The sequence below is a fragment of the Oncorhynchus keta genome, chromosome 23 (genome assembly GCF_023373465.1).
Source record: "Oncorhynchus keta strain PuntledgeMale-10-30-2019 chromosome 23, Oket_V2, whole genome shotgun sequence".
Taxonomy (NCBI): domain Eukaryota; kingdom Metazoa; phylum Chordata; class Actinopteri; order Salmoniformes; family Salmonidae; genus Oncorhynchus; species Oncorhynchus keta.
In genome coordinates, this window is record NC_068443.1 from 35194819 (window position 1) to 35207324 (window position 12506).

At 42.5% G+C, this 12506-nt stretch overlaps 1 protein-coding gene across 1 annotated transcript; it reads left to right on the forward strand.

The window, feature by feature from the left end:
- The first annotated feature begins 2526 nt into the window (after nucleotides 1-2526).
- LOC127911090 (uncharacterized) lies at nucleotides 2527-12255 on the forward strand. Its single transcript, XM_052477359.1, has 4 exons — nucleotides 2527-2613; nucleotides 11010-11424; nucleotides 11491-11523; nucleotides 11557-12255. Exons 1-4 carry the CDS (start codon nucleotides 2527-2529, stop codon nucleotides 11766-11768), a joined length of 747 nt encoding a protein of 248 aa, XP_052333319.1. The 3' UTR covers nucleotides 11769-12255.
- The last annotated feature ends 251 nt before the right edge of the window (nucleotides 12256-12506 follow it).

Below are 12506 nucleotides of genomic sequence, written 5' to 3' on the forward strand. Positions count from 1 at the left end.
GCCAGTAACTGAAAGCAACGAATTTCTGAGCTGAAGAGGTAAACATCTGTTGTTCTGCCCCTGAACAAGGCAGTTAATCCACTGTTCATAGGCCGTCATTGTCAATAAGAATTCGACTTTCCTAGTTAAATAAATAAAAATAAATGCATTCCCTGTATGATCCCATTTATTTTGAAACCGGAATTCGGATTTTCAGTCGGGGTCGTTAATGACATAATTTGAAAGACCTCTACCAAACCAAAGTAGACAAACGTAACCACAGAGTTTACTGTCTTTGATGTAATGACACACCACTTCGATATCAAATCATAGAGAATGATTACTTTTGTCACATACTCTGTAACATCGCGTTGCTATTGAATAATTGAAGCTCACTAGTTTGCAGCCCCTACTGGATTAGTTGTTGATACCTCGCACTACCTATCCTGCTTGCTATTACCAACATAAGGGCAAATCAAGCTTTGCTATTCGGGTCTCCCTGTGGGGGTCTGTTGGCATGGCCCAGGGAGTTATTGTACTACTGTGAGGTCACTTCTGCTGATTTATTTAAAGGACAAAATCTACTCCAAAATGCATGAACATTAAATTATGTTCTCTTCCTTTGAATCGAGGACAGTTTAATTTTATCTCCTGATCTCAATTTCATCACCAGCCAATTAATTATATGTTAACCCCCAAAATAATTTAGCTAGTGTAACATTACTGTATCTTAGCTAACAATTATTAAACATCTTATTAATAGGGTTGGCTTCCAGGATTACAAGATGGCTAGCTAGTTACCTTGGGAGGTTTCTCAGATGATTTGATAAGAATCTGAGGAAGATATGTCATTTGTTGCCACTTGTCACTCTGATCTTAAAAGCTTGTTTCAGCAGACATTAAAGAATACAAAATATATAGGGGAAACACAGCTGAATCACGTTGATACTGTGTGTAGCCAATAAATCATACAACTAGTCCGACGTTAAGTGTTATAGCTTGCGGACTGCCGTTGATACGACGCTGCGAATCAGAACATATTTGACCAACATTTATTTACCGATTTTACATTTTCGGAAGACACCGTTGTTTTATAAACGTGTGTCTAGTTGCAAGTGGTACTCCCAAAACATATTTAGAATATTCTACTTTTTGCACGGTACGAGGTAATCTTAGCTGCCGTATTTCTCGCATTTCCAAACATCTTTGCAGGAACTAGTCATTTCTAAGCGCCAGGGTCGCGGCCACATGAAGAAGAGGACACAGTGCGACCAAACAACACAAACAAATATTTTCCTTTTTTCCACACACACAAGATGGCATTTGTCCCTCAGTACAAAACATGGATTTTGTGTTTAAAAAAAAAAAAAAAAGTTTACAAGACAACAATGCCTTCCAAATCGAGAACAAAGAAAGTATCTCCAAGTAAAGTTCAGTCGAAAATCTTCTGATTACGGCTAAACAGCAGTTTATGCACAACCTCAGACACAAGCTTTAGCTCTGCCACGGAGGGTCAGTTTACAAGGCTATTGTTGTTGATGGTGTTTGCATTTGTCTATCTGTTCTCTGTTGTCTGTTTATAGGCTGTCTTTGTCCCGCAACATAAGAATCCCTTATGTTGCGATGCGAGACAAAGCTACTTATAGGCCTACCCCTAGCACCATTAGTTGTTCAACATCTGATTCAACAGTTTCCACTTTCAGGGGTGAATGCTTCTGATTGTACAAAATAGGTTCCACCATCGACACACTGTATGACATCAGTGCTTTCATTTGTTTGTTGTAATGTATTTTGGCCTGTCATCTCAGGTGCAATAGCACCACCACCAGAATTCCCTGTGCACAAGGGATCCATCCGCCCCATCCCAAGTCGAGACCACCACAACCCCCCAGCAGCTCCAGCAGCAGGGGTGGAACTGACTGAGGTGCTGAATATTGGCATTTGGTGTACTTCCTCTTTTTTTTAATCCAGGAAGTTGTTGGCTAATGGCTAAAATGTATTTAAAACCAGTCAGTTACAAGATAGGAGCTACTACAGCAATAAATACAGAATTGTTACATTATATGCAATGCTTCCATACACCGTTACAGCGGTGGTAATGGAAAGTCAGACAGCTAATTTTCAAGAAACCTTTACATGGTCGATACTTCCTTATAGTTCTCAACTTGGAAGGCACCAGTGTCTCTCCCTTCGCATGTTGCAGGTGGAACGTTGGAATTTATAAAATATTCCGTTATTAAATTAAATACATTTTTGCTTCATGAAGTAATCCAATAATGCATAGGCTGCCATTTTGTCTGTTTCTTGCCCATTGGTCAAGACAGGTGGGGTGTCCACCCCAAAGTGCTGCATGTCATGAGCGTGACACAGAAATTAAGCATTGCTTTGAATGACATACACCTGATGTAACTGGAAATTCTGTAGGCTACATCGCATGTGGATAAAGAGAAATAACAGAAAACGATGCGACGTAGCCTACAGAGTTTCCAGTTACATCAGGTGTATGTCATTCAAAGCAATGCTTAATTTCTGTGTCACACTCACGACATGCAGCACTTTGGGGTGGACAACCAGCAACACGCCCTAGGTCAGCCCTTTGATCTGTCAGGGTCCCAGATCCCCTGGGCGGTACAGGTCAGAACTGGGTCTACCCCTCGGAACAGTTCTGGAATGCCATGGTGAGGAAAGGGTGAGTGGACCAATCACAACACTGCTAGAGGAGGAAAAGGGTTTTAGTGCACCATGTAAATGGGTATAGCCAGGCTCGTGTTTGTTTGGCACTGAAAATGGACTGAAACAGGGAGGACTTATGAACACTAAACTCTTTTTTTTGTTTTGTTTGAACACAATCAATGTACTTTTAACTGAAACTTCAAATAACCTCTGAATGACCAGTACTTGTCATGATATGTGTGCCATGCCAGATATGTGAAATGTATTTTATTGATTTCTTTCTAGGGACTGTCCCTATGGACCATCCCTGTTATGGTTAGTGGTGGAAAAAGTACCCAATTGTCATACTTGTAAGTAAAGATACCTTAATAGAAAATGACTCAAGTGAAGTATCAAAAGTAAAACATAAAAATAAAAAATCACATTCCTTGCATAAGAATGATTTTCTTGTTTTTTAAAATCAAAGGATAGCCAGGGGCACACTCCAACACTGACATTATTTACAAACAAAGCATTTGTGTTAACTGAGTCTGCAAGATCAGAGGCAGTAGGGATGACCAGGGATGTTCACTTGATAAGTGTGAATTGGACCATTTGTCCTGCTAAGCATTTGAAGTGTAACAAGTACTTACATTTATATATATATATATATATATATATATTCACCTTTATTTAACCAGATAGGCTAGTTGAGAACAAGTTCTCATTTGCAACTGCGACCTGGCCAAGATAAAGCACGGCAGTTCAACACATTTAACAACACAGAGTTACACATGGAATAAACAAACATACAGTCAATAATACAGTAGAAAAAAAATAAGTCTATATGCAGTGAGTGCAAATGAGGTAAGATAAGGTAGGTATAAGGCAATAAATAGGCCATGGTGGCGAAGTAATTACAAGATAGCAATTAAACACTGGAATGGTAGATGTGCAGAAGATGAATGTGCAAGTAGAGATACTGGGTTGCAAAGGAGCAAGATAAATAAATACAGTATGGGGATGAGGTAGATAGATGGGCTGTTTACAGATGGGCTATGTACAGGTGCAGTGATCTGTGAGCTGCTCTGACAGCTGGTGCTTAAAACTAGTGAGGGAGATATGAGTCTCCATCTTCAGTGATTTTTGCAGTTCGTTCAAGTCATTGGCAGCAGAGAACTGGAAGGAAAGGCATCCAAAGGAGGAATTGGCTTTGGGGGTGTCCAGTGAGATATACCTTCTGGAACGTGTGCAACAATGCAGTTTTAAGAAAATCCCCCCGAAATTAAGATAAGATGAACAAATGATTAAAGAGCAGCAGTAAATAACAACAATAGAAGGGCTATTGAAGTGGGTACCGGTACAGAGTCAATGTGTCAATGTGTGGGGTGCACCGGTGTCGAGGTAATTATGTGCATGTAGGTAGAGTTATTAAAGTGACTATGCATAGATAATAACAGAGAGTAGCAGCAGCGTAGGGGGGGGGGGGTCAATGGAAATAGTCCTGGTAGCCATATGATTTGCTGTTCAGGAGTCCTATGACTTTGGGGAAGAAGCTGTTTAGAAGCCTCTTGAGCCTAGACTTGGCGCTCCGGTACCGCTTGCCGTGTGGTGGCAGAGAGAACACTCTATGACTAGGGTGGCTGGAGTCTTTGACAATTTTGAGGGCCTTCCTCTGACACCGCCTGGTATAGAGGTCCTGGATGGCAGGAAGTTTGGCCCCGGTGATGTATTGGGCAGTACGCACTACCCTCTGTAGTGCCTTGAGATTGGAGGCCGAGCAGTTGCCATACCAGGCAGTGATGCAACCCGTCAGGATGCTCTTGATGGTGCAGCTGTAAAACCTTTTGAGGATCTGAGGACCTATGCCAAATATTTTCAGTACATTGATTGTGTTCAAACAAAACCCCAAAAAAGAGTTTAGTGTTCATAAGTCCTCCCTGTTTCAGTCGATTCTCTTGAGTGGGAATAGATTTTGTCGTGCTCTCTTCACGACTGTCTTGGTGTGCTTGGACCATGTTAGTTTGTTGATGTGGATGCCAAGGAACTTGAAGCTCTAAACCTGCTCCACTACAGCCTTGTTGATGAGAATGGGGGTGTGCTCAGTCCTCTTTTTCCTGTAGTCCACAATCATCTCCTTTGTCTTGATCACGTTGAGGGAGAGGTTGTTGACCTTGCACCACACGGTCAGGTCTCTGACCTACCGCTGTTGTGTTGTCAGCAAACTTAATGATGCTGTTGGAGTTGTGCCTGGCTGTGCAGTCATGAGTGAACAGGGTGTACAGGAGGGGACTGAGTACGCACCCCTGAGGGGCCCTCGTGTTGAGGATCAGCGTGGCGGATGTATTGTTACCTACCCTTACTACCTGGGAGCGGCCCGTCAGGAAGTCCAAGATCCAGTTGCAGAGGGAGGTGTTTAGTCCCAGAGTCCTTAGCTTAGTGATGCGCTTTGAGGGCATATTCATAAATAGGTGTTCCTTTTGTCCAGGTGGGAAAAGGCAGTGTGGAGTGCAATAGAGTTTGCATCATCTGTGGATCTGTTGGTGCGCTATGCAAATTGGGTGGGTTTCTGGGACAATGGTGTTGATGAGAGCCATGACCAGCCTTTCAAAGCACTTCATGGCTACAAACGTGAGTGCTATGTTTTGGTAGTAATTTAGGCAGGTTATCTTAGTGTTCTTGGGAACAGGAACTATGGTGGTCTGCTTGAAACATGTTGGTATTACAGACAGACAGGGAGAGGTTGAAAATGTCAGTGAAGACACTTGCCAGTTGGTCAGCGCATGCTCGGATTACACATCCTGGTAATCTGTCTGGCCCAGCGGCCTTGTGAATATGAACCTGTTTAAAGGTCTTACTCACATTGGCTGCAGAGAGCGTGATCACACAGTCGTCCGGAACAGCTGATGCTCTCATGCATGTTTCAGTGATACTTGCCTCGAAGCGAGCATATAAGTTATTTTGCCCATCTGGTAGGCTCGTGCCACTGGTCAGCTCTCGGCTGTACTTCCCTTTGTAGTCTGTAATAGTTTGCAAGCTCTGCCACATCAGACGAGCGTTGGAGCCGGTGTTGTATGATTTGATCTTAGTCCTGTGTTGACGCAGTACCTGTTTGATGGTTCATTGGAGGGCATAGCGGTATTTCTTATAAGGTTCTGTGTTAGAGTTCCGCTCCTTCAAAGCTGCAGATCTACCTTTTAGCTCAGTGCGAATGTAATCCATGGCTTCTGGTTGGGGTATGTACTTACAGTCACTGTGGGGACGACGTCCTCCATGCACGTCCGCCAGTGACTGATGTGGTATACTCCTCAATGCCATCGGAAGAATCCCGCAACAGTTTAGCATCTGCTTCCTGCTTTAATTTTTGCAATCAATTAAAATGGAAATCAATTTATAACATTTTTGTTGTGCGTTTTTCTGGATTTTTGTTGTTGTTATTCTGTCTCTCACTGTTCAAATAAACCTACCGTTAAAATTATAGACAGATCATTTCTTTGTCAGTGGGCAAACGTACAAAATCAGCAGGGGATCATACTTTTTCCCCTCATTGTACGTGCTCGTCCCATTTATTTTCCAGCGATTGAACGTTAGCTAGCAGAATGGAAGGCAAGGGCAGGTTAGCCACTCGTTGCCTGATCCTCATAAAGCATCCTGATCTCTTTCCGCAAAACCTACGTTTCCTTTTCCAGCGAATCACGGGGATCTGGGCCTGGTCGGGTGTCCGTAGTATATCCCTCACGTCCGACTCATTGAACTCCCAGTTCTGATGTCCAGAAGCTCTTTTTGGTCATAAGAGACTGTAGTACTGTGTGCTATTTGTATCCAGTATTATGTGTAGGAGCCGTTTTGGCCTGTTTATATGTTGGGGTTATTTTTTTACTTGTTTTGTACACTAGAGGGCACTATACGATGGGGTGTGGGGGGTCTCTCTCTCTCTCTCTCTCTCTCAGGGTTCGATCATGTGAGAGGAGAACACATACAGTTGTTACCTATCACAGATGCAGCTTATAGAATGCATCTCTGCACCTTTTCTTTAGGAATGTGTTTTTGAGCTAATTATATTTTATATGCGCAATGAATGGGAACTTCACCCTAAAAGAGTACCGTTTGGGAAGCTGATCTTTGTGGACGTGTTATGGACAGCTCTCTCCTGTGCCAGTGGCTTTTCATAAGAAATCGCCACTAAACTTTGTGTAAAATAGATGTTTGTATGGAGTTGTTTTAAGTTAAAGGGATGGAGGGTCAAGATAGCAGTACAGATCCTGCAATTGTGGGCTTCTAACATGTATTGAAAGTGTCAGCTCAATGACTAAACGCATGAAGACAATATGAGAAATAATTTGTTCCATAGAAAACAGGTTCGTGGTATCATTTGGCTTGAAGTTGTACAGTGCAACACTAAACTATGCTTTGTCATAGTTTAGTTAAGTTCAGGGCAGAAGTAATGCTTTTGAACGTGAGTGACCCGGCTCTACGTTTTTAACTGGTTTGGGACTCTGACACCGCCCCCAGTTAGACGGGAATAAAGCAGCCCAAGAGTTAACACACAGGAGTTTTACTTAAATACACTGAGGAAGATGAACATAGGGATGAAACGTGGTAGTGGAATAGTAGTGGCTAACTATGAAGAACAATATACAAATGTCACACAACTCACTTTGGGCACGCACACCAAGTCCAGAGATATGAGTGAGGCTAATTGTTGATGGGCATAGCCAGAGTGTGTTGCTCTCTGCTACTTGAGGGAGACTGCAAGTATTGTGTGACCTGCAGAGTAAAGACGATGGGCAGATGTCTGGACCCCTAGTAACCTATCAGGGCACAGGTCACACAGGTCAGGGAGAGTTATTATTATGATTATGGTACCCCCTAGGCTCTGGTTGTGGGGGAAGGGGAGTGGAGTGTGGATAGCTGTCACTGGCAAGGAAAGTGGCAACAGCTTTCATGAAACATTTCAAAATCTAATTTATTTATATAGCCCTTCTTACATCAGCTGATATCTCAAAGTGCTGTACAGAAACCCAGCCTAAAACAGCAAGCAATGCAGGTGTAGAAGCACGGGGGCGCCAACCCAGACAGGAAGATCACGTTAGTGACTCAACCCACTCAACTGACGCACCCCTCCTAGGGACGGCATGGAAGAGCACCAGTAAGCCCTGTAATAGCACTCAGGCCCTGTAATAGGGTTAGAGGCAGAGAATTAAAAACATTTTATTTTTATTTTGATAAAACATTTCACAGCCATGGTTTGTAGAAGTCGGTTGTACATTTGTTTCATTCTGCTCTGAAAATGAAGGTTATTGTTCATCATTCCCAGTTTCAGGGAGGATGTTAAAGCCAGTAAAAATGTATTTATTTTCTGTACTCTTAATTTGAGGTGCTCTGTTGTACTTTTTGATGGATATTTAATATAATATGCAGAAGAAGTTTATTTTGTGCACAACAAACTTGATTTGTGTAGAATAATGTATGTACCAAAGTTTATAGCTAGTCCAGCAGCCACAGGGAAAATATACATAAATGAGGGTTACAAGCTCAAGTATTAAAGTCAACTCTTTTGACAGAGGTTTTGGTTTGCAGGTGTGCAGAACTAAAAATAGGAACATATAAACACCAAGCACACATTTAACTGGGTGCTATCTGGGGTCCTTGGAACGTCCATACCCCATTGAAGTTGATAATTTAAATGATAAGGGTTCGGGTAAGGGTTTAGTGTAGGGACTTCCCAAGGACTTGAGATTGCGCTGACCACGAGTCGAAGAACACTGATTTCTTTTCGACATTTTGAACGACAGTTGTAATTTGACATGTCTGAGCTGGCACTGGATGAAATGTCAATTTTATTAGCAATATACTATGAAAAATATGAATTTGACCTACTTGAGGATAGAGGAACGTTAATGGCTAGCCTAGATGCTAGCTAGGTAGCTATTAGTATTTCACATGTGACGTGTGGTTTATGAGTTACTTGAACACCTGTGCAATGCCTTGTTATTTTCACAGCTGACAAGAACTTGTAATCCCCATCCAGACTGTGAGGTTGAAAATATGCTTGTCCTATCATGAGGGTGTCTGTGTGTGCTGGAAGTAACATTTTGCAACATATGGTGTAACTAGCGGGAAGGCTATGGTTAACCTTGGGTGTAGGCAGTTATGATGAGTTGTGGGGGGACACATACAGAACGTAGTGTAGCAAACAACAGGCTGTCTTTTGTTAGAACTCAAACTTGGCAATAATGGGAAACAGAGGTGTGGGCTCATAAGATATTCTGCCCAGCAACAGCTACACCTATCAACTGGAGCACCTGGGGCTGGGACCAGCCTGTGCCCCAACGATAGGCTGAGTGAGTCTAAACCACGCTCAGCATCTACTCTGATAGGCCAGCTCAGAAGCGGGAACTACTTCTGTCAGAGTATATTAGAAGAACTTTGTCAAGAACTAGTCAGTTCTCTGTTCTGCCCTGCGTGGTGTTACAGTGAACCCGTATATACGAAAATTGCATTTACCATTTATTGCTTTACTAATATTTTTTTTAAAACATAGAAAATTCTCGGTGACTCCGTGTCACCTTCTGTCCTGATTACCAGATTCGATTGACGCAACCATAACAATTGGTGACCCCGAACGTGATCTGGTAACCGGACTTCGCTGGAAATTGTCCGGCCGATTGGCCATTGCTGTCGTCGGACGGTGTGCCTCACAAATCCTGACCGGTCAACTAAAAAAGTTAAGCAGACACCTATTGTGAATAACTAAAGTTCTGCATATTGGCATTATCCAAATGTAGTTTTGTGAGACACCTGTTTGATGTAAGTTACCAAATTATGTTGATTTAAAGTTTGGAATACAGACAACACGTGTGAAGTATACGATGATGAATGCAATTTTGAAACTGATCAGATCATTTGTGATATGACAGTAAATGTAATGTACTAGATACTAGGTATCAAGTTTGTTTGAAGTTAATAAATCAGGGACTATTAACAAGTGTGAGTGTGGGTAAACGTAGGTATAACAACGAATGTAATGTACTAGGTACTGGGTGCCAAGTGTGTATGTGGTGGGTCGGCGAACCTACTGGTATGTATGTGTAAACGTAGGTATAGCATCGAATGTAATGTACTAGATACTGGGTATCAAGTTTGTTTGTAGTTAATAAGTCAGGGACTATTAACAAGAGTGAGTGAAGTTCTGGGGATACTCAAGTTTGAACGAAAGTGTGTATGTATGTGTGAATGGGGTTAACAAATGTATGCGACTTGTCAGAACGTGTGAATGAAGTACATTAGATATCAGTTGGCGTACTAATATCGGTTTGGATGATCTGGTACAGGCAAGAGACCTGTGTTATACTGAGAATGGTTTACTGACTGATTGTAGTACGTTGGGTATTAAGTCGGAGCGCTACTACTAAGTTTGAATGACCTGCGGGTATTTCTTGAAGTCATATCATAAATTATTAGGGGTGGTAGTAACGTGAACATAGATTAGAGTGACGATTTTACATTGGAATTAAATCCTAAATTCACATGACAATTTAACCCTAATGTTGTTTTAAGTTAAATAAAATAGAACTCAATGTAAACGTTAGAAATTACTAGTCAGGAGGCTGAAAAGGTATTGAAAACATTAAAGTCTACTCTGGAGACCAACAGGGGTAAAAATGGGAAAGATTGGCTTTTCTCCCTGCATCTTCCAAACAGGGAATGGATAGAAGAGGGCAGTATACACAGTAGAAGCGGACCCGGCGCCACGAGGGGGGAAAGTGTGGCTTCGCCCCCTCAGTTTTAGGTCCCAATAGAAAAATATAAAAAAGTTACAGGTTGACACAAAATCTGTATCTCCGCTGAGCTATTTTAGAACCGTGGATAGAGCGCACCACGGAGTGTGTTTGTGTGTAGGGGGCTATGGAAAGCTACTGGCCGGTTAGGTATGCCTCCTTTGGGTTTCCAGAAAAGCGGTGGTAGTGGTGGGGCGTAAGGCAGAGTTGAGTGAAGCAGCTTCAACTGTAAACTTGACCCCCTCTTTATAAATCAAAATCAGGTATTACAGCTAGCTGTAAAAGGCGAAAGGTTGCTGGCTCGAACCAACTAGGTGAGGAATCTGTCAATGTGCCCTTGACCAATTGCTCCTGTAAATCGCTCTGGATAAGAGTGTGCCAAATTACTACAATGTAAAGCTAGAATCCTTAATTGGTGGAACTGCCAAGTCCGTTTGGGATATTACAACAACAAAGAAGTTACTGCAAACAATGAACACAGTTTTTCCTAAGACATCATTGTACACGCAATAGAACAGCTGGGTGAACAGTGGCGCTGTTTCCTCAAATGCTGATTTGATCTTTAAGACGCATTTGATGTAATTTTATTGATTTTAGACTATTTTAAAGCTGCCAGTAGCCCAAATTTGGCTCTCGTCTTTAGAACCCAGAGGGTCATGGAGACATGCAAGTTACCATACCACTACAAGGTACCAACTCCAGAAGTGTAGATTTAGACACAGATTTTATGAAAATAAAATTCCACACATACTGCTGTCCTGGGGTGTTGAGCTCTCCGCAGGTGGACTGTCCTGGGGTGTTGAGCTCTCCGCAGGTGGACTGTCCTGTGGTGTTGAGCTCTCCGCAGGTGGACTGTCCTGGGGTGTTGAGCTCTCCGCAGGTGGACTGTCCTGGGGTGTTGAGCTCTCCGCAGGTGGACTGTCCTGGGGTGTTGAGCTCTCCGCAGGTGGACTGTCCTGGAGTGTTGAGCTCTCCGCAGGTGGACTGTCCTGGGGTGTTGAGCTCTCCGCAGGTGGACTGTCCTGGAGTGTTGAGCTCTCCGCAGGTGGACTGTCCTGGAGTGTTGAGCTCTCCGCAGGTGGACTGTCCTGGGGTGTTGAGCTCTCCGCAGGTGGACTGTCCTGTGGTGTTGAGCTCTCCGCAGGTGGACTGTCCTGGAGTGTTGAGCTCTCCGCAGGTGGACTGTCCTGGGGTGTTGAGCTCTCCGCAGGTGGACTGTCCTGGGGTGTTGAGCTCTCCGCAGGTGGACTGTCCTGGGAAGGGGATGTCTCCTGTCGGGTCTCAAGCCTAGAAGAAGCTGTGACAGTGATGTTCAATGTTGAAAAAGTGTTACTCAATTTCATCACAGAATCGTAGAGAAATGAGTTACAGTACTTGACTGAGTGAACAAGCTAACCACCTTAGGCCGTCATTTAGCCCAAACAACTACCTCTTTCCCTACTGTATTTAATTAATTTATTTATTTTGCTCCTTTGCACCCCATTATTTTTATTTCTACTTTGCACATTCTTCCATTGCAAATCTACCATTCCAGTGTTTTACTTGCTATATTGTATTTACTTTGCCACCATGGCCTTTTTTTGCCTTTACCTCCCTTCTCACCTCATTTGCTCACATCGTATATAGACTTGTTTATACTGTATTATTGACTGTATGTTTGTTTTACTCCATGTGTAACTCTGTGTCGTTGTATCTGTCGAACTGCTTTGCTTTATCTTGGCCAGGTCGCAATTGTAAATGAGAACTTGTTCTCAACTTGCCTACCTGGTTAAATAAAGGTGAAATAAAAAATAAATAAAAAATTGTAAATAAGAATTTGTTCTTAACTGACATGCCTAGTTAAATAAAGGTTCAATAAAATTAATAAAAGGGATGTGTGGTTATTCATAAACCTTAATTAAGTCCTTCACCAATAATTGTACTTTTTCTTTACAAGCAAGGTGTCAAATTGTCTAGTTTCTTTCATTTCAACATACAGAATCTGATTGACTTTTTTAGAAATGACTCATAAAGGTGGACCATCTTCTTTAAAACTTTGTGTGGTACCACTTGAACTGGACCCAAGGCTGTGACAATGTCAGCCACACACTGCTC